The sequence below is a fragment of the Pollicipes pollicipes genome, unplaced genomic scaffold, assembly GCF_011947565.3.
Source record: "Pollicipes pollicipes isolate AB1234 unplaced genomic scaffold, Ppol_2.1 Scaffold_4740;HRSCAF=5597_pilon_pilon_pilon, whole genome shotgun sequence".
Classification (NCBI taxonomy): Eukaryota; Metazoa; Arthropoda; class Thecostraca; order Pollicipedomorpha; family Pollicipedidae; genus Pollicipes; species Pollicipes pollicipes.
The window spans coordinates 2,431,387-2,453,665 of NW_023596545.1; the positions used below are offsets into that span (position 1 = coordinate 2,431,387).

General features: G+C 50.8%; 3 protein-coding genes across 3 annotated transcripts in view; 2 read left to right on the forward strand and 1 right to left on the reverse strand.

The window, feature by feature from the left end:
• The first annotated feature begins 7,197 nt into the window (after window positions 1-7,197).
• On the forward strand, window positions 7,198-8,296 carry LOC119098752 (uncharacterized). The gene has a single exon (XM_037221777.1). The coding sequence runs from the start codon at window positions 7,279-7,281 to the stop codon at window positions 8,242-8,244; it is 966 nt and encodes a 321-aa protein (XP_037077672.1). The 5' UTR covers window positions 7,198-7,278; the 3' UTR covers window positions 8,245-8,296.
• Window positions 8,297-9,448: 1,152 nt separating this feature from the next.
• Window positions 9,449-19,029, reverse strand: LOC119098873 (protein LSM14 homolog B). The gene is made up of 9 exons (XM_037221917.1): window positions 18,794-19,029; window positions 13,596-13,753; window positions 13,294-13,332; window positions 13,056-13,113; window positions 12,233-12,341; window positions 11,427-11,644; window positions 11,007-11,175; window positions 9,972-10,232; window positions 9,449-9,639 (listed from the first exon to the last, which is right to left on the reverse strand). The coding sequence occupies exons 1-9, from the start codon at window positions 18,909-18,911 to the stop codon at window positions 9,513-9,515; spliced, it is 1,257 nt and encodes a 418-aa protein (XP_037077812.1). The 5' UTR covers window positions 18,912-19,029; the 3' UTR covers window positions 9,449-9,512.
• A 363-nt stretch (window positions 19,030-19,392) lies between these two features.
• LOC119098753 (cytochrome c1, heme protein, mitochondrial-like) overlaps window positions 19,393-22,279 on the forward strand; it is a 62,307-nt gene continuing 59,420 nt past the window's right edge. The window contains exons 1-2 of the mRNA XM_037221778.1: window positions 19,393-19,570; window positions 22,197-22,244. Coding sequence (XP_037077673.1) covers window positions 19,499-19,570; window positions 22,197-22,244 — 120 coding nt within the window. The 5' untranslated portion in view covers window positions 19,393-19,498. The remainder of the gene's footprint in view (window positions 19,571-22,196; window positions 22,245-22,279) is intronic.

The window sequence follows — 22,279 nt, forward strand, 5'->3', positions numbered from 1 at the left end:
GTCCACACGACTTCAGGTCGTGGTTCAGATTCAGATTCAAATTCAGCTTGAATTTTGTGACAGATCCATGACTGCATAGTTTTTTTTCATTCTCGGACGTCGTAATATAACAAACGAAATGTCATATAACACAAAGAAGTTCAGGGCACACTAAATATTCAGCGCCACGCTCACACACAATACGCATCACCGTGCTGCACGTGCAGTAGGTTTCGATTCGGACAGTATTTGAAACTCCGCGAGTTTACATGAAAGCCTCGTTTCTCCTATTCGTGCTGTGCTGCGCTGCCGGTGGTGTAAGCGATCTGCTCAGGTCTGCCTGTCGTCGCGGCGGCGTGGATCACGCACATCCTATGATGTTCGGCAAGGTCGTGTGCGCCAAGCCACTTAAGCTGCTTGAAAATATCACTGACACGATCGTGTGCTAGCCTGCCAATGACCACTCAGGCACTGAGCTTTCACGGTACGCTGTTGAAGTTCCGTGACATTACACGTTGTACGTTTCTTTATATATATATATATATATATATATATATATATATATATACATAATTATACGGCATACGGCGATTAGAAGTGGCCAAATAGTGGACAATGCTTGCACGCATAGCTTTCTGCATGGCATGTCTTAGCGTGTTTCAGGCCAATGGAAATGACCAGCGCATTTTGACGTGATCTAGGTTACACGTAATTTGAGACTGAGATAGTTGTCCAAAATAATACCTACCGTTTCACGACTCTTGAGTCAGGCATCAGTGTCGGAGAGACCAAGCCAAACAGGTGGCAAGCTTCCGAGCATCAGTGTCGGAGAAACTCAGCCAAACAGGTGGCAAGCTTCCGAGCATCAGTGTCGGAGAAGCAACCAGGGCAAGCTTCCAGCGTGTCGGAGAAACTCAGCCAGACAGGTGGCAAGCCTCCTAGCATCTGTGTCGGAGAAACTCATTCAGACAGGTGGCAAGCCTCCGAGCATCAGTGTCGGAGAAACTCAGTCAGACAGGTGGCAAGCCTCCAAGCATTAGTGTCGGAGAAACTCAGCCAGACAGGTGGCAAGCCTCCGAGCATCAGTGTCGGAGAAACTCAGCCAGACAGGTGGCAAGCCTCCGAGCATGAGTGTCTGAGAAGCTCAGCCAGACAGGTGGTAAACCTCCGAGCATCAGTGTCGGAGAAACTCAGTCCGACAGGTGGTAAACCTCCGAGGATCAGTGTCGGAGAAACTCGGCTAGACAGGTGGGAAGCCTCGGAGCATCAGTGTCCGAGAAACTCGGCCAGACAGGTGGGAAGCCTCCGGGCATGAGTGTCGGAGAAACTCGGCCAGACAGGTGGGAAGCCTCGGAGCATCAGTGTCGGAGAAACTCGGCCAGACAGGTGGGAAGCCTCGAGCATCAGTGTCGGAGAAACTCAGCCAGACAGGCGGCAAGCCTCCGAGCATCACTGTCGCAGAAACTCAGCCAGATAGGTGGCAAGCCTCCGAGCATCAGTGTCGGAGAAACTCAGCCAGACAGGTGGCAAGCCTCCGAGCATTGCTGGTGTGCCTTGTGCAAAGCCTTGGGTTTTGGTCGCGTCCAGTTTCATGCCGCTCCTACACCGCCAGCTGTGAAGGCATTCAAGGGCTTGCCCGGCGCGCTCCATGGCCTGTGACATAGCACGCCTCCTTCCGCTAAAGAGCAGTTGCGTGTCATCAGCGAACTGTGCGGTACGGACGAGTCCGGGTAAAAGCAGGCTCAGATCGTTTGAGAAAGCGGCACGCAGTACACAACTAAGGATCCACCGTGAAACACGCCGATTGTGTTTGGTTTTGTCTTGGATCGCGCAAGCATCCATTACCGTTGAACGCCTGAACTACCTGGGTGTGGCTTCCCAGGCAGTCAGCAACTCAGTCTATTTCCACACAGCGCAACATCAGCTTGTCCAGCAGATGCTGGTGCGGCACCGCATCGAAGCACTTGGACGAATCAAGCAGCATTAACAACGATTATTCTCCTTCGTCCAAGGCACGTAGGCCCTGGCCGCCAATGATGACGGGTGCTGTTTCTGTGCAGTATCCTTTTCGGTATCCGTGTTGGACGCTTGATAGAATGCGGTTCGCGTCCAGATACCAAGCCAGCTGACGCTAAACAAAGCGTGCCAGGGTCTTCACGACTCCCAGTAAAGTGGAGGTTGGACGCGTGTTGGCTGGCTTGGACGGTGCTTGTTCTTTGAAACTGGAAGTGGCGAGAGCACGTTTCCATGCTGCTGATTCGAGGCTGGATATCAGCTCGGTATTGATGATGCTCAGGGGGGGGGGGGGGGCGTCTCCATTTCCCCGGAGAATACTCTGGAGCAAGGCTACGCTGAAGGTCACGATGGTTCCATCTAGCCACCGACGTTGGATGATTTGATCGATGCCAGGATCGTCAGCCATCAGATGACGGTATCGTCGGCTCAAGTCTAAATTTGCTAACTGTACTGGTGCCGGCTGTCGCAGGTCTGGGTACACTGGCGGCAGGAATGTCACTCCCGGGAGACTGTACTGGTGCACCGGTGTCGCAATCTGATACCACTGGCATGGAATTGTCACTCGTGGACGGCTGTAACTGGTGCGGCGTTTGTCGCGGGTTTTGGACACACTGGTGGCAGGAATTGAGCCGATGCTGGCATAATAACTGATGTGTCTGGTGTAGCAACGGGTGCTGACACATCTTCCTGGCTACCGATGATGAGCGACAATACTTGCCAGACGTCACTCGACCTCGCTGTGTCGAGTTCGCGCTGTAAGTGAGGACTGTTGTGTCTGTGGCCTTGGGTGAAGACGCCTGGTCTCGCTGCACAGCTGCGCGGCACCACGGAGCTCCTGCGTCTGTCAGCGTCCTGATGAGCTGCAAAAGCTGAACTTATCTTGCCGATTCATCAGTGACCAGTCCAACGATATCACGGACGTCGTTGATTTGGGCGGAATAAGATATTCACCAATATTGGAGAAGAGCGGTAGTCGTTTTGAGGCCAATAAAAGAGACCCTGCTCCCGTGCTTCATAATAAGGTTAATAATTGTTTCCATAATCCGTCAAGATGTATAAATATCATGTGAGGGTTAATGGAGAAGTAACTAATGTCATACACACATTATCTTTCAGATTAAAAAGCGACAAAATTACTGAGCGCGTTTAGCTCTAAAGACCCATATTTCAGCGCATTTCGCAGCATTTTTTACGGGTTCAATGCGAATAATATCGACATCGACGAACAACCATTAAACTGTGTGCGGCTTGAGCAGAGCCGCCTGGTGGTTGTTAATTTGTTTTAAAGGAAATGTTTAAAAGGGAGACAGGTAAAATACCGGCATACCCAAACGGCAGACAATGGCAATGACATGCAACTGGTTCATGGGCAGTGGACGGTAACGAATTCCGTCGGAGACGAAAAATTCAAACGGCAGGCGGAGAGACGTAGAGAATGACAATGATTTTAAAATGAGAATGACAAAATACGCGATAAATTTAGCAATAATGTTGAAAAAGGAGATACGCAATGCAATACGAGCATAATGAGTGCGATGGGGCTTAAACCGGCCAGTGAAAATAATGTCCCATATGGAGCTGAGTTACACCTTGCCTACTCCTTAATTTAGTGATGGGGCATGCTCGCGAGATTCAATGGCTTCTTCAGCAATGCGTCGAGAGCGGTTGGGTTCTATAGCCAAATGATTGGCTTTTGACTAGTCGAAGGTTTTCGACACTGAATCTAATGCCCTGCCAGTGGCAAGGTTTTCTCCCGTGTATGTTTCAGTGCAACGTGTTCTTTCAGTCTGGCTGTTTTTGGCGGATCTGCTTCCCCAGTGCATGCTCCACCACATTCGTATCCCGTTTTTTACGCCACCTCCTTTTCCTGTTCATTGTGTATGATGTCTTCCATATGGACGAGCCGTTCTCTCAGAGCAGGTCTGGAGCTGTGTGCCACTTTAATGTTGAGTGGAGCTAGTGTCCTGCTAATTCTGTCACTAATGTCTGGTATGCGGAGTGCTGCCTTAAGGTGACTCAACTGTTTGACTTTTGGTTATGTGCCTTTGTTATGGACATAGTTCGGCCCACATATTTTTCTAATAACCATTGTCTTAGAGCTATTTCTTCTCGGCGAGCACTGTCTGTCACGTGAGTCCTAAGTCATAATAAGACATACAAACTAGACGATACCGAGTATTTTTCCGATAAAACATAATAAGAAAAAGAGACTTCGCTTCCGGAGGTGCCATAAACAGTAAAGCGGCAAATGCCGCTAGAAAATGGCTCATGGATGTGTTGGGACGCAGATCATTGTGTGAATGCAGTTTTCGCATCTCGGAAATAATCGAATACGGTATATGTAAACACATGCGCAGCTTTTGGGGAGTTTTGTGACGTGCTTTTGCTAGTGGCGATATTGATTATCATTCCGTCCCCAAACAATACTCCTGGCGACTTTCTACTGCGCTGGCATATCAGAAAGCTGGCAGGCCCGCGCAGACAACAACGTGTATGACGGGCTTTAACTCGTCCATGGTCTCCTATGCTAGAGGCGAAGGCACGCCTTGTTATCCAGGTGGTGTTTCTGACCGTCCTGGTGTTTAGGGGCGTTTGCACCTCTTCACGTCATCCCGGAAGAGTGCATGGTCGGAGCAACCTACCGAAACTTCTGCATACACCAGTGCAGCATCTAGATGACAGTGACATTTGGAAGGTGGCTGACTACTTATCAAATTCTTCTCAGCTGCCTGACAATGGTTAGTACTGGTCGCTTGGGCCATGCCGTGTTCTGTGTACCGACAATGACCAGTGTAGGTAGCGAGCGATGTTCCTCACCATTTGACGCTTGTGATCGATGCGACCCATTTGACTATCTATGAAAAATACCAGCCGACAGGCACAAAATGTCTATGTCATTAAGAGACTGGTATCTACTTTGTATTAACACTAGCAGAGTCTACGCATCTGCAGCATTTGTTGTGCGTGGTAAAACTATTACCAATATCAGCATGCTCTATAATTTTGATCTTAGTGTGTCATTTGTATGCGAACGAAAAGAAACGGGCTGACCGCAAGTTAGTTAGTTATAGTTATACTTGTATTTTTCTTTGTCTTTTTTATTTACTTAATTTCGCGCACTATTGTCAATACTGGCATTTCCTACTCCTTATTAGCACAGCTACCTCTGACAAATTTGCGAAGGGCTGTTCGTTAGGTAAATTTTACACGCGGCATGATCTTAAAGAAATGTTCACGACACATGCATATCTCACCTGTGAAAAGGGGTATGACCACTCAAAATAAGTTAGGGGGCCTAACCAGTGAAGAACAGCACAACCTACCCCAAAATGAACCAAAATTTTTTTCTCGCCAGTTTTGGCACAGTTTCTTCTCAAAGTTGGGGGGCTGAAGCCCAAGTTGGAGTTGAAGCCCCCGCCCTTCCCCAAATGAAAAAATTGTACTCACTCCTGGGAAGCAAAGTTTATTGCGATTTTAAGTCAAACGTGCATGTTCTTCGAAAATAATTTCAATTATCGGTGATACTTCACGTCAAAACAAAACATACGACGAATGAGTGCCGTGTAGAAAAGCCTGTGAAGCCGTGCTCATCATTCCATTACTGAACATCACTTCAGCTCATGTTCAACATGAGCACCGCGGCCGGCGATGCATATCTTGATGCGTCTTGGAACTGTCTCGACCGCTCTCCTAGCGTTCGGGGGTGGCCGCTTCCAACCTGGCGGCTGCTATCCCCGCTGCACTGACACGGGTCTTTTGGATAGTTTGGGTACGGTGCACATGTTTCCAAGTTTACTAGGCAACTTTGGCACGTTCGTCTACCCTCTCGCTTCCTTTTGAGGCATGGGACTGCAGCTGTTTCGCGAGTATTAGATGCACACTAAACTTTCGCAGCCGCAGTCTTATTGTGCTAACGGGCGCGGAGTGAATGTTTACCCGCGCCCGGCCAGAGGTCTGAGACAACGGGGGCCGGGGTGGGAAGTTGACTGCCCCCTGGGATCTCCAATTTCCAGACGTGCTACGAGAAAAACAAAGATACTGTTGTGGGGGTCTCGTCAAATTATGAAGAATACATACCCAATTTTTGACCTGAGGTCAATTGTGAGATCACCAGATGCCACGAAAGGAAACGAAATGGTTCAGATAGACGTAGTTAAAACATACGCTCATATGTCAAGACGATATTGAGAGAGCAGACTTAAGCGTTCAGACTGTTGGGAGCTCATTCCTACCATTTTTGTTCCTCCGCAACGGTCAGGTCAGACCGGGTCACCGTTTATAGCTGGTCCGCCAGCAGCCTGCAAGAACGATACGCTTTTTGTTCTCTGTCATGAAATGTTTCAGGCTTATTTATCTCTTTACATGCAACTGTGGGAAAAAGCATCCTAGACGCAAAAAATGTCATGTTAAGACCGCCTAGAGGTTAGCTAAGGCCAACTGACGTCAAATTCATGAACCATCCAATAAGAAATCTAAGAACTAACCGGGCATAAAATACCAGTACAATGCTTAATAAAAGACCGCATAGCTCCTGGATATATTATGCATAGTCCCTTCGACGCTTGTCAATAAACGTGTAGCAAATTAAAGTTTAAACCCTGTGCGGGGACTAACGGGACCTAAACCCTGCGGAGAATCAAACCCTGTACGGTTGGTTTCTTAGACGAGCCACTTAACAAGGTCGGGACCGTAGAATTCATTCCGCAGACAGGCAGTAGCATATAAAGATGCGCATTGATTTAACTGTCGCTGCTTTTCGGGCACGAGCTCTGCGTCAGGTATCAGTTGCGTTGCGTTCTTAAGAACTCATTGGCGTTTGCAGATGACGCTAGCAAGCTGGACAACCTCTACTACAGAAAAATGCTGGAGTACGTCTTCGGCTCTGGCGTAAAAGATACTGAAGCCTCAGCGTCGGATCCCTTGCGTATCGTTGTGAAGTTGGATAGCAACCGTCCACGCAGCAGGACTACATGGCTCACAGCGGGACCACCTCCAAACAAGGCGTCCAGGACTGGCACTGGACTCCGGGACCGGCCTCGCATGAGCCGCCCCAGGCACAGAGCCGCACCTGAGGCCCCCCAGCGCCGCGGCGTACCCCTCTCCACCCGAGACCGCTTTTACTTCTTGCGCCACCTGCGCGCGGACCTGCCGGCGCTGGACCAGGTGCTGGCGGAGGAGCCGGAGCCTCCCGAGCCGGAGCCGTTGTCCACCACCGAGCGGCCCGAGCAGCCGGACCGGACGGCGCAAACGGCCGACCAGCGCCTGCAGGACGTGCTGCGCGGCATGGTGACGTACGGCGAGGCCGCTGAGGGCGACGAGGGCACGCTGGAGGAGGTGCGCCAGCTGGCGGCGAGGGAGAACACGCGGCCGTCACTGCCCCGCCCCGGGAAGGACCTGTTGGAGCTCATCGAGGACAAGTCCATCTCGAAAACGCGCCGCAGGAGGGACGCGGCGAGGACGGACATGAAGCAGCTGACGGACTTCATGTCACAGGAAAACTACTCGCAAGAGCTGATTAACAGCTTCCAGACGGGCGGCGTCAAGCGACACAACTCGATCAAGAAAGAGCTACGCGAGCCCATCGACATTGATATGCACGGCATAGCGGTCATGGCGGCGTCGCTGCGGAAGCGCAGCGCGCCGGTCCAGGCTACCACAGCTGACCGGCTGGACGTGACCGCCACCGATGTGGACAACTTGGGGGTCGACACCATCGGGCGTGCTGTTCGCAACCCGAGCGGCGATCCCAGCGCCACCTACGACATCATCACGGCACCGGGCGCTGCCACATATGCCATTCCCTCAGGGTCCGGTGCTGCCACCTATGGCACGGGCTCTGCGCGAGCGCGGCGGCGGCGCAGCGCGCCTGGCACGCGACGCGTGCTGGACAAGATCCGGATCGCGCCTGACCTGCCCGACATGATGACCCTGGACCCGGAGGACGTGCTAGAGAGCGAGGAGAGTCCACTGCTGCCGGTGCGCGTGATCTCCGGCGCCGAGCGCGACCCGTTCGAGGTGACTGAGCGCGGCGCGCTTGTGTTCGAGGAGAGCGAGCGGCGCCCCACCTGGAGCCCCTGGGGTCTCTGGGGGCCCTGTTCAGTCACCTGCGGCCCCGGGCAGAAGGCGCGCTACCGACACTGCGTGCAGGGGCCGCGCTGTGAGCCTGGCGAGCGAGAGTCAGACTTCAAGCCCTGCCTGAGGAGGTCCTGCACGCTCCCCGTACCCGCGGGGCTCCTGGACGCCTTTTGATGGCGTGTGTGGGGAGAACGCTCCCAAATACATTTTCACATCACGCCAGCTTGAATGAATTGCTGCTGCAGCTGTGGTTACCCTGGGAGACGACTGAGAACGTTCCAGTCGCCACAGCCGGTGAGGAGAGTACCTCCCCGTCCACCAAAGCAGCATCCCGCAGACAAACGTAACTGTTCATGAATGCGATGGTCTTTCGGTGCGCATCCCAAGTGCCGCACAGGGCATGAATGGGGCAAGCAGGCTTATGGCTGAGTAACTTTTCTTCGGCTTTCTGCTGAGCTCTGAGCAAATTCAAAGTAGAAAATCAGCAACGAAATCAGGTCGTTTTCTCATGACGAATGCTGGTACAAATCAACCGCCATCACGCTTGCACACAAGTCATCAATACCACGAAACCAAACAGATTCCTTAGAAATAACCCCCGAACTGCCTGCAAAACAATCGCCATCCAATCCAACGTCTGTGTAAGTTATACCTCTTGCCACTCTCTCTTGCCACTCCTTTTCATAACAGCGCTGTATAGCCGGTGGCACGAGCTGCCCATCAGCCAATGTGCCCAACGCCCGATCGCATCACCAGCCTGAAAACGTCCCAGAACGCCTTCCCTCAGATTGACGGATGGCGAAGACAACCGCAGAACTTCTGTGCTGGTTTATTCAAAAAGTGGGGTACAAAATATGACCTGTTCCGTCGCCACCCACCGCTCCGCCAATAGACGCGTGTCGAAATGCAAACAGCACAGAGTATTTTGAAGGGCGACGGCGCGCGCCGGTGGCGCCGCCGCTGCCGGTTTCCTGTCTGGCTGGCCTTGACTGCCTCTGCCCACGTGACGCTCCCACCAGGCCTCGCGGGAGCGGAGCCGCGCGGCCGGCCGGCCGGCGCGTCGCCCCCGCCGACGGGGGCGCCGCGAGCCGCCCGGCCGCCGGCCCGGGTCTTGCCACGGGGGACTCCAGCGCCGCGCCCCTCCGTCCGTCCTGCTGCTGCTGCCGTCCTGCCGCCGCCGCCGTCCGCATCGCACCGCCACCGCCGCTTTACGATCGGATCCGCGCCATAGTGTTCCTTCAGTCACGATTCTTCGGTTTCGTCCCCGCGCCCGCTCGGACGGCGGCCTCCGCCTCACTGCCGCGGGCGCCAGTCCGCGCCGGCCCCGCTCCTCCGCGCACTCCCTCACTCATTCACCGTCTGCCGATCGGGGGCTGAGCCCCGCCGCAGCGCACCTTTGCACTGTAACGTTGGCGCGCGCCGGCCGGGGGCGCCGGCGCCGCCTAGTTCTGCACGGCCTCCGAGCGTGGCTCGGCGCTCGGCCAGCTGCTGGCCTCCTGGCCCCGCTCAGAGCGGCCGCCGCGCTGGTACGAGCCGTCGCCACCGCCGCCACCCCGCCGGCTGTTGTACCTGCGATCAGTCAGCACGGTCAGGCGCCGCGTTGGCTCGCGCCGCTGGCGCCTCTCACAGCCCGGCTGGCAACGGTGTCCCGCAGATGGACACCGCACACTGATGCAGGGACCAGCATCAATGTGCAACATCCCCCCCCCCCCCCCCCCCCCTGGAAGGATTACAGCTGCCTGACGTTCGACGGCTTGCAGGCGGCGGAACAAAAATAAACCGTGAAGCACAAGCAAGCAAAGCCGAAAAAGGTAGCGGTGAAATCAGTTCATGACAAGAGCCCAAACGGTGTCCGATAACACTGCATCCCCGCTCGAGCGCCGGGGCCGTCGGGCACTGACCCCCGGTTGTAGTTGTTGTAGTATCCCCGGTAACCGCCCCGGTTGTTGTAGTAGCCGCCACCACGGTTGTTATAGTAGCCTCCGCCGCCGCGGTTGCCGTAGTAGCCGCCGCCGCCGCCGCCGCCGCCGCCGCCGCCGCGGTTGTTATAGTAGCCGCGCCCGTAGCCGCCGCGCCGGTACGGCCGGCGCGTGCCCTCCACGCCGAACGTCTCCAGGTTCTGCTTGCGCTCCTTCTGCCAGTCCTGGCGGCGCTGCCGGTTGCTGCCGGGCAGGGCGGCCGGTGAGCGCGGGCCGCGGCCGGACGGTGGGCGGCGCTCGGCTGGGGTTGGGTCAGCGCCCGCCCGCGGACGGGCGGCCGGGGGTGTCGACAGGCGGCGCCTCCACCCGCGCCCGCGCCGCGCAGGCGGCGGCTGGCGCGGGGAGGCGCCGCTTTGGCGTGCAAGGATGTCAAACATCATGCCCAGCGGCGGGGTCACGGACCGACAGACGCGACGGCTACAGCAAGGCGCGGGCGTGAGCGGGCACTGCCGCCCACGCTCCTCACAGACCACACTGATCTGGTATCCCAGATAACGCTCTGTGGGTGAGCTTGTGGGCCTGTGGACGGTTTGCTCGAGTTCGTCGGCTTGTTGATAAGCTCGCGAACAGTTCGGTAAAGCGGAAAGCAAGATGACGAACATCACAACGCTTGCAACGTGGGTGGAGCAACGTTTTTTAAGTTGGCATAGACTGGAAGTAGACCCAACAATTTGGTGTGGGAAGTCCACGACAACGCAAACTCCACGTCAATCTAGGCGCGACAGTCATTTCATCTAAACGATCTTCTCTGTAATATTTATACCAAAAAAGATAGTTCCACTCAAAACAAACACTCCGCCTTGCAGTGTGACTGGCTGCGCAGGATTTGGTACCCGTTATTCTTTACGGCTGATTGCTAGGCCGCGGGGGTGTGGCTGTCGCTGTGAGAGCCGCTACGACTGGCGTCAGTCCGTAACCTTAAAAACTCGCACTCAGACATCACAGCAGCGTACTCACTCTCTGGCCTTCTCGATGGCATCGCAGCTGATGTTGTCGAAAAACGACTTGGTTTTGTTGTAGAAGACGACCGGCTCCTCAGCCTGGTCGGGCACCTCGCCCTCCTCCGGCTCCTCCTCGGCGCCGGCCTCGCCGGCCTCGCCGTTCTCATCAGCGCCAGCCGGGGTGGCTGCGGCACCGGGCCAGACGTCAGCACGGCGCGCACCGGGCGCATGCGCAGCGTCGGCACAGCGCGCCGAAGCCTGTACAGCGGCCACCGCTGCCACTATACAGGCTCCAGATGCCACCTAACGGTAAGCCCTGAAACCACCTTTCCACAGCGTACATCGCCGCGGCAGTCGTACATCTTTAAGTTAACCATAAACCGCGAGCCGGAGCCCCTCCACCTGAAGCCCACCCCACCGCCCACGCCGCACTTACTGATCTTCGTCTTGGCGAGCTGGGCGGCCAGCTCCTCGAACTTCTTGTTGGCCTCCTCGAAGTCGAAGTCGCCGTCGAACTTTATGGGGCGCGCGCTGACCTGGAAGGTGCCCCGGCTCTGGCCGCGGCCGCCGCGCCGTCCGCCGCGCTGCGTGCGGTACCCGCCGCCGCCTCCGCCACCGCCGCCCCGCTGGTAGCTGTGGTAGCCACCGCGCTGGCTGCGCCGGCGGGCGGCAAGGGGGCCGCGTCAGTCGTCCGCGAGGGGCGGAGCGGCGGCGACCGCGGACGAGCACACCACCGCCGCACCAACGCTCAGACAAATGCTACGGCACCAGTTACCCAAAGTTTTGTGGGTATGGCAGTACGTGTGTGCTAACTGCGGCGATACTATGGCTTTGGACCAGCGCCCTTGCACCCAGCCATAATCAAAACGGGCTTCACTTAGGGATCGCCACACACCGACCCTGCACGCGACACATCCTACATGACCATCTCTAAAAGCAAACTCGCCCAGATCCCGAAGTAAACCCGAAAAGATCCACACCACAACCACAGGGGCGTAGTTGTCTAGCAGTTAGTGCCTTGGTCTCCCACCTAGGGAGCTAGACAGCGAATCTCGCTTGCTCCGTGGCCCCCGAGCACTTATTTGGCCTATGCAGTCGGTGGCGCTCTATAAAAGGGTCATGACAAAGCGCGTGCCATTCCCTTAGCAAACCTCACGCGCACATCACACTACGACCGGTGCGAGCGGCTGTCAGTGCCCGCGCGGGACGCCGGGCGGCGGCGGCGGCGGCGGCGCCTCTCACCCGTCGCGGTGCCGGTGCTGCCGGTCCTGCTGGGTCTGCACGCCCTGGTCGATGGTCGGGGAGCGGCGCGACGGCGTGGTCGACCGCGACGAGCCCGTCAGCAGGTCGGCTGAAGCACAGACAAGCGCGTCACGCGCCGTCACCGGCCCAGTCGACGCCGAGGTCCGCCCTTCGCGCAAACAGTGACTAGGCAGAGACGTGTGTGTAATGAATACTTTCATACATGAAACTAGCTTCCTTGTGGGGTCACTGGAGTGACTTGATGACTTGATGATGAGCTGTTCTGCAGATAGAAATTCAATATACACTGTATGAAACTAGCTTCCTTGTGGGGTCACTGGAGTGACTTGATGACTTGATGATCAGCTGTTTTGCAGACAGAAATTCAATATACACATCACCTGTGACATGCTTTGACCCAAGTTAGTACACCTATCCCCAAACGCTTTGCAGCATTAGCAATGACCTTGAACAAAGGCCAAGAAAGTCGATTTAACGCATGAAACAATGCACGTAAACAAGCCAGGCGCAACCAATCTCATCACGAACACAGAGCTGTGCACGAATAAAGCGAGCTACAGGTTCCCAATGGCTTAGGCAACAAAGGTGCAGACTTTCCACCAACGGACACCAGTGCAATAAAACCCTGATGGCTGCAGCAAACTTCATGCAACCCGACTGAAAAGTTTGGCTATCATTTAAAACAGCTCCGAACACGAGAACTAAACGAAAAGCACGACTACACTGCCGCAAACGAAAAGCACAACTACACTGCCACGAGCGAACGGCGACGGCGGCGGCGGCGGCGGACGGTGCTCAGTACCTGCCGGCTGGGCGGGCGCCGCATAGTCCATGATGCCGCCGCCGGAGACGAGCGCGGACTCACTGGAAGGTGCGGCGGCGGCGGACAGCGGGCCGCCGGGCGCCGCCGCCGCCGCCGGCAGCCTGCTGACGGCCCCGCCGGCGGCCGCCGCCCCGTTCAGGCCGAACCCGGCGCCGGCCGGGCCGGCGGCCGCGCCGAACGGCGGCGGCTGCGAGAGCCGGCCGCCGGCCGCCAGCGGGCCGCCCGGCGCGCCGCCCGAGCTGGTCGACGACCCCATCTGGCGGCAGCCGTGACGCCGACGGTCGGGTCAGCAGGCACGGCGGCGACGGCGAAGGGAGCGCCGACACGCCACACGCAGAGAACGGTCAGAGCTTCCCAGTTCGCCATGCTTTGACAGCTGCAGGTTGGCTTCTTAGATTCAGAGCGACCGTTTGCTCCGGCGCCACGCCATCGGCCGCCCAAGAGAAATTTGGCGCAGGGAAAACCCAATCAGAACACCATTGGCAGGTTCCGACTTCATCAGAAGCCAGGGAGCCTCACCTCAACAATTGCCGGGTCATCATAGGTCTTCTGGACTTGGACATTGCAGAGCTTGATGTCCTTGATGTCGGAGCCACGGAACACGATGAAGTCATAGATCTCATCTCTCTCAGCTACAGGTCGTTCAGTCGGCCGATCTTCGGTACCGAATGAACGGACTGGAAACAGGCGCACTGGTGTAAGCGCGACAAAGCAATCCAGACAAGAAACCCACAGTCTACTAGCCTACCTGGGTGTTAATGCAAAGCGGTCAAATGCTTTAAGGTGCTTCAGCACGCAACCCGATTTGCATGTGTGAAGCTATAACATGTTTCAGCACTACAGTCATCAGGATGTGTTGCTTACTCATGACCAATTAATTGTTGACAAGCTGTGATGCATAAAGTTTAATTAAACATCTATGCACACAATGTGATGCTCAGACCATTGTTCATCACATATCTACATCTAATGATTTAGGTACTGTCATGTCCGAAAATTTGGGCGCGAATAATGTGGCTGTGCCGTTGATGATGTAAGTTCACTTGTCTTGTTTTCTTCTGGATCAAATAATTACATAATGTATGGCTAATTTTCTGGGTAACCTAATCTTACTTGAACAGCACCAGCCTGATTCAAATTATCGTGGCCATCTTTGAGGAGTGATATTGACATTACAATGCTGTCTATCTGTGTCCGTCTAGCTGTGTCCGCCTATCTGTGTCCGCCTATGTGTCCGCCTATATGTGTCTGTCTATCCGTGTCCGTCTATCCTTGTCTGTGCCTGTGTCTGCCTCATCTATATGTGTCCTTCTATCCGCGTCCATCTATCCGTGTCTGTCTATCCGTGTCTGTCTATCCGTGTCCGTCCATCCGCGTCCGTTCATCTGTGTCCGTCCATCTGTGTCCGTCCATCTGTGTCCGTCCATCGTCCATCTGTGTCCGTCCATCTGTGTCCGTTTATCTGTGTCCACCTATCTGTGTCCACCTATCTGTGTCCACCTATCTGTGTCCACCTATCTGTGTCCACCTATCTGTGTCCACCTATCTGTGTCCACCTGTCTGTGTCCGTCTATCTGTGTCCGTCTATCTGTGTCCGTCTATCTGTGTCCGTCTATCTGTGTCCGTCTATCTGTGTCCATCTATCTGCATCTGTCTATCTGTGTCTGTCGGCCTGTGTCTGTCAGTCTGTGTCTGCATGTCTGCATGTCTATGTGTCTGCATGTCCATGCCTGTGTCTGTCCATGCCTGTGTCTGTCCATGCCTGTGTATGCCCATGTCCATGTCTTGTCTGTGTCTGTCCATGTCTGTGTCTGTCTGTGTCTGTCTGTGCCTGTCTTACATACAAAAATGAGACTTCCTGTTATCTGAACAGGAGAGACTGATCAACAGGTCATTTGGCTTTTAACCCTGCTCATCACTATAATGAAATATGGCAAGGTTAGTCAATTCAAAATTCAGCACTAGTTGGTAAGGTCTGAGTTTGGTGCACACATTGGTGCACAGATTCAGAATGTGATGTGGGCAAAGCCAACCATGTAAGCCATGTAGGTGTTGCTAGGAATGTCATGCAGGTACCCAGTCCAGTGGATAGACTGCGAGCTAGCACCACACCAGCATTACTAATGAAGATCTGCCAGCAGCCTCCAGGAAGAACACTGGTTGGGTTGTGGCAAAGGCATGTTAGGTCTGATGGACCCGTGGAAGCCTGTTCCTTTGCTAGCATCAAGTATTTGTGTTTCACATTTGATGATAGAAAACCTTTTAACTGCAATAACATTATCACCACCATCATGCACACTGTTATATTAACACTTATTATGCTAGAATGATAAAAGCCAATCTGTCTGAATGTTGTGCTTTTCAACATAGACAACATAGACCTTGTATACAATAGGCAATCTCAATGGGACTTCAAGGTCTCCAATTGCCAACTAATCTGCCAGAAGTCTACCCCTGTTGACCCATTCAATCTGACAGAAGTCTATCCCCCATTGACCCACTCAATGCTGCAGGCATCTGCCAATCCATCAAGGGTTGGCAACCAGCCCATAAGGCATTTAGGGCAGCACACTTCTGTGGTTGGAGCAGTGGCCAGTCACTTGATGTCTGGGAGACTCTCAAAAATTTTCCTGACAATCGTATTTGCACTTACTGATCACGAATAACCCTTACAGCTGCTACAGCCAAGTCAGATTGAATTGATCAAATCACACTGATTCAATCACCAAATCACATTGAATTTACTATCCAACATTTTGCAATATGGACAAAATTAAAGTTTCAGCATCACCACACTGATGCCAATCACATGGTGTGCAGCTTTAGGCCTGTTTACCAATTCAGAACACACAGTGGAACCTGGCAGAAGCAAAATGCTTCATCCTTGTGCAAGATTTATGTCAGAGCTTTTCAAATTTATTAGTGTATCTCTCCATAGGGGGAGATATTTACCAGCCCTAAATATGGAAAGCTGGGATAATGAAAGCAATGAACACCCCACAGCACATTTAACACAAATGCAGCACACTTGGCTTTTGAGCTGTTTATTATGAATGACCACTACTTCAGTGTTGGAAAACTTGATTTTTCCTGGTACAATGTATACCAGGAGATTTTACACTCCAGGACTGTGACTAGGTAAAATGGAACATTTTGTACTCCATCATGATGCAATAAAAAGTTTTTGGAAAAACTCATTGTATTTCCCTGTTTCAGGACAACATTAAACCAGAAGGTGTAACAGCTTGAGACTCGCTGCTTACCGGGAAAATGAAAAACGAGTGGCAGAATCACACCAGTCTGTAGATAAGCACAGCTCTCACTTCCTATGCCCTATGCAGACCAACTCAAACTTGAACATGACTTAACCTACCACTGACGACGAACCGCATTAATTGCCAAGGATACAATGAACAGTGAAAGAAAAACACAACTAAGAACCTGCTACAGACGGCCGGCTGCTCACGCGCCACCACTGTGTCATGGCAATGAAAATTAGAGAATCACTCGCAATTCAGCGTCAGAAACGTCTGAACTATTCAGCGACTTGCACCTGCCTCCCAGCTCAGGTTGGGTGTTGAACATAGCAAAACTCTCCAACTGATCTTAATGATTCGCCTCCTCGTGACTGATTTGTCATGAGCATATATATTCTGCTCACGCTCATGCCTTGAACAGCCATGTTAACATTTGGAGGGAAGCTATATAGAGATGGGCATTCTGATTATGACGAATGGCTTATTAGTACTCATCCAGAACTGCCATGTGATTGGAATTTTTCGCCACTCCCTGGTATTCAGAGTACAAAAATGTTATGGCAGCTGGAGATTTAAGCCAAGTTAAATTTGTCACTTAAGGATGTGAACTTAAACCCGGTAATTCAGGCTTTACAAAAATACCCATTAGTTGAAAAATGTTCATGTCAATAGCCAAAAAACTGTTAGGAGACAGCCATCTCACTCAGACAAAAACACCAGGACACCAGAGTAACATGAGCCCATAACTTTGGCCCCGCAAATTAAGGAGAAGGGTATATAGACAAAAACATCAATGAATTGCAACATAAATTATCACATTTTGCAATGATATGGGTTAAAGCACATCAAATTCAACAAGTACATTGTATTATCCGCCGGAGTCAGCGGAGTGACCGAATCCGATCCCTCTTGGCCGGCCCGGCCGGGTCTGTCAGGCATTGTGCTTGCGTTGGCTCGGTATCGGTCGAGAGTGCTGCCTGTTTCTACGATTCGGGGTATGCCGGCCCGGTGTGTTATCCAGGAGGTGGAGGGCATGAATGTTGAGCCATTTTTAAACCAGTTAGCTGGTAGAGGTGCGTAGCATGACCATGGTGGAGCATGAGTAGTGTGATCATGGTGGATCACAGGTAGGTGGCAGTGTTCATTTGCATTTTTTTAGTACCATTTTTCTCCAGCCGTGTATACCACAGCCAACATCCATGTTGGATGGCCTATAAGCCAGGTGCGTAGCCACCCTCCATGTTGGAGGGTGTATATGCCTGGTGTGCAACCATCTGCCTTTTTGGAGGGTGCATATGCACAGCCTGTCATAAATTGCAAACCCATACATATACACCTGTGTTTCATAGTACAGAGCCTGAGACAGTTCTTTCAGTGTGCCATGTTTAATACTAATGTCTCATTTCACTCAGTGTTTTTACATGAAGTGCTACATATGAAAAGTGGCACTTTTGTTGAGTTCCACTCATTGTACTGTTATCTCTCAAAGGGAAACTTAATAAAATTGTAATAACCCATGGCACTCAGTATTTTATACTCCACTTGTATTATTCCATTGCATTTGTACTCTGCTACCAGGAAACTTTTTATAATTTCAAACACTGCACTACTTCACTATATATGTACATATATGTACATATATATACATATATATATATATATATACATATATATATATATATATATACATATATATATATACATATATATATATATACATATATATACATATATATATATATATATATATATATGTGTGTGTGTGCATGTGTGTGTGTGTGTTTGTATATATGTGTGTGTGTGTTAGTTTGCTTGATCTCTGCCTCAGCTGAACACCTGTGCCCCAATGCAGCAGTCTGCAAGAAATGCCAGACCAGCTAACTTGACATTTGAGGCAGGTCTGATCCTGTCCCAATTCTGTCAGCCTCTTCTCTGCATGGAGAAGGGTCTGCTATTTCATAACCAGGGGCAGGGGTTTCATCTAATTTGCACTTATTAATTGGTTACCACTAAATACTGTGCACAAACACCAGATGTGACAAAAAGAGGACTTGAAGCATTCACATTCCACTTATGTATGGTGCAGATGGCATTCAATCTTGTGTGCAATGGTGCTCCAACTAAGCTGCTACCAGACCAACCTAACTTTCATTGAGTCCATGACAACAGCAAAGGCAAAACAACAGCAAAAGGCAACTTTTCTACAGGCTACACAAGTTCCAAAAAACAACACCAGACATTTGGCACAATCCAGACATGTCTGGTCTGTACCACACACACCAACACACCAAACTTTAACGAAGAGGCGATTCTTTATGTTCTGGCGCCCGTTGGAAATGCTTTGTACCAGCATCGTCCCACAATTCAAATGGCATCCAACCCGCACTTAAATTAAACATTTAGCACCAATTAAAGTGGAGAATCCGTGAACGCACGATAGAAAACTAAAACACGACTCACCTTGCGCTAGGGTGACCGTACCCTGGACGGTGTCAATTGTGTACAGGATACCCTCATACCGGATCTGGGAGCTGGAAATGAGACTGATCCTGTTCCCCAGGTACGGAAAATCCGACATTTTGAGACCCCTAATTCAGAACAATCTAATGAGCGCACTGTCCGAAAAAACCTATGATGACAGGACAATAGACTAAATATCCGCGACGAAAACCGGCCCTCCACGCCAACACGCCATAACGCAACCAATAAAGTGACGAGGTCATGCAAACCGATAACAACATCGATTTCGATCGATATTTCAGTGAAGTTATAAATCATTTTGACCTATGGGACAAATTGCTTAAAACAATGATTGTATACGTAATAACATAACAGACTGTCATAGCTTTTTCACAAACTCTTTATATCGCAAAACATATTCGAAAAGAAGAAGATCTTTACTACATATTTTGATTAAATTAGCTTTGCATTGGATTCCAATTTTATTATTTTGATCTTCTTTCAGATGATATAGATAACATAAACCAGGGTGATTTACATGCATTGTCATTTGTCGATTGGATATCAGAATTTTCCCCCTCTATCCGGCGAGAGCGAAGTGGTGGGGATCTTTGCGCAGGAGGCGGGTGAAGGAGGTACTGCATCCCGTGGGTTGCTAGCAGTTATTTTTGCTACATCTGGGCCTGCGGGCGGCAGCTGGACAGTATGGCATCTTCCGTGAGGCTTATGGCCAAATCCAAGCTGCTTGGACTGACCCAAACTGGGCTCGTTAAGCAGGTATGTTGGTAGTTTGTTCTGCGCCAAAGTTATGGCAAATCTGTTTATCTGCAGTTTGTTATATAATGTGTTGATATGGCCGGTACGAACGAAATGGCACACCGACCAGATCTTGGCATTAACCCGTCAGAAATGTTAAACCCTCCCAGAGCCTATTTTTCATGTTGTTTGTCAACTTATGTCTGCATCTGCTGTCTGTATCATCATCTTATTTTATGTCAGGAATGTCATTGTGTTTTGCAACCAGTTGTGGCCATAACACCGTTATTTATCACATTGCCAAAACATGCCATGGATGCATAAATGCATGGTATTTGAATAAGTGATGTTCTTTTGCACAATTGCAATATCACCCTTATTTCACCTTGCCTGTTCAGGCTAGTTTTGTTACATAACCCCCAGTCTTTAAAACTTGGAAGAGCAGTCGATGTTTGTCAGTTTGCAAAACATGGCAGACTTCCATGAGATCTATTGGCAGGGTTGGAGCAAGAAGTTGAATGTTAGGTAAGAGTTTGATGATTGGGTCAGTTCACATTGTTTTGGGGCAGCCCATGGTACCATTGGCTAGGTATTGACCTGAGGCAAACATTGAGTGGAGCAGGAAAAGGCACTGCTGCTTATGAAAAAGAGGTGTCAATTGATGAAGGCAAAGGTAGCCCAAGGGCTAAATGTGCTACATTTATTGTAATGTATTATAGTTTTCTATATTGCTGCAATCTTATGCTGCATGACTAGATGCTGCTGCATATATGATGCACCTAGTCAGAGATCCATAAACTTAATTAAGGGACCTGAGCAAAAAAATCAAGTCAAACATTTTGTTTGCTCCTGGTTCTGCCACTTGTGCTGATCAGGTGAACTAGTCGTAAACAACTGGAGACCAATGAGTGGTGAGTTAGGAGCTGTTAGATTATTGTTGACACTGAAATACGCATGGATTTGTGCATGCTGCAAAGTTGGGTAATATTATGGTTTATTGCAAAATATTGAATAGTAAATTCAGTGTGACCTTGCCCTCTATGAGAGAAACAGATGGTGCTATCAGTTAGTAAGTGCAAATAGGATGGCCAAGAAAATCTTGGAGGCCTGCTCCCACAGCTATGATTGGAGCTATGCGAAACATCTTGTTGACCATCTTTTGCAGACTGGCAGTTAATAAGTTCCTTGAGTGGGTTTGATCCTGCCCCAATTGGAGCAGTGACCTGATGTGCTTGGGGCAGGGGCCAGTGGTCTGGTGATGGTGGCAGGTGTGGGGTACTATCCATGAGTTTTCAAATAATCTAGTTTTCATCTACTTTCTTCTTATTATCCCCATCAGTGTTCAATATTGGGCAGAATCACACTTTTTAACATTTAATTTTTGCTTTACTTTTGTGTGTTCCCAAATAATTTGCAGCAGGTGTAAATTGCATTGAGCCTTCCGCAATGTGAATTAGCTCATTGCTTTGGAGCTGCAGTGCTGACTACTGGTCTAGTTGGCATGCATTTTTGGGGCTGGTTCCTTGTAAGTACATTCAGTCAAAACTGGGGAGAGTAAAAGTCTTGTGCCTGCATATTGACAGGGAGATGATTTAATTGATGGAATCTCTAGTGATGGAGGCTGCATGAGCAGGCAGGTGCAGGACCTGGCAGGATGATAGGGCAGAGATCAAGATAATGATGGTGCAGTACAGATGATTGTGGCATATTTGGTTAGTGGACCTTCCTTGCCTTTATAGATTGTCACCACATCATATCTTTATGCATAAGTACTTTTTCAACTCTGCCTGATCTCTGGATATGGAGCTTTCACCGACAAATTTTTGTATCAATTGTTTATGAGATAAAGGAAAACAGTTAAACCCAATTTTTATTTTGGTCTGATCACAAACCAATAAATAATCAGATAAAAAGTTGTTCAAAGTTATACAAGCTCTATATGGCATGCTGTGTTTTGCTCTCTTATGAAGGGGAAGTCGAAAAAAGTCACTCAAAATTACCATCAGCTATCTGAAATTGTTCCATTTACCTCTTATTTGTTATGTGTCATGTTTTATGCCCAAATCAGCAATCAACACCCTGCAATTCCCCATTGGCTATACCCCCAATCCTGTGGTAAACATGATGTGCAAAACTATCTTTCATTTGTTTCCTTTTTGGACTAGAGATGTGTCAGAAACAACAGGCATGCCGCTTCTCATAAAATATGGCAATGGTTTCTGTCTTTGAGATTTTACAATAATTTTCCAAAGATTGTACCATGATTTGCAAGCACATGGCAGCATTGTGTCATGCCATTTAAAGACCCACTCCTCGTGCCATGTTCTGGTTGTGCTCCATCATAGTTCCCTCCCCTTCCATGTATGGCAATGTATAGTTGGCTCCCAAGCTCTCCAACATTTGCTGAAATTTGTATACCTGGATTAAAATACAAATGGCTCTGCAAGTATGAATTGTTTATCATAGACCCTGTCAAGCCAAAGTTCTGGAATCCTCCTGTACTAAACCCTCCATTTTCCTGCATGTTTGTGCATGGTACAGTATTTTTGTGCTGATTCTACCACTGGAAACATACAGCCAGGTATTGCAGGTAGTGACATGTATGCATATGGTAAGTACTGACTTGCATTGTCTCTTCTTTCCACAGCCTGTTGCGGGCCTGTCCACTGCTGCCAATGCCAGCAAGACAAAAAAGGTGGGGATGCCAGGGTTTTGCTTGATTTGCATTGT

Bases quoted from the DNA above. Each gene is read 5' to 3' on its own strand.
- LOC119098752 (XM_037221777.1), top strand. From the start codon at position 7,279: ATGGTGACGTACGGCGAGGCCGCTGAGGGCGACGAGGGCACGCTGGAG.
- LOC119098873 (XM_037221917.1), bottom strand. From the start codon at position 18,911: ATGTCGGATTTTCCGTACCTGGGGAACAGGATCAGTCTCATTTCCAGC. The intron at 13,333-13,595 runs GTGAGGCTCCCT...GGCTGCCGCCAG, and splicing joins ATGACCCGGCAATTGTTGAG to ATGGGGTCGTCGACCAGCTC. The intron at 11,176-11,426 runs GTAAGTGCGGCG...CCGGTGCCGCAG, and splicing joins GCTCGCCAAGACGAAGATCA to CCACCCCGGCTGGCGCTGAT.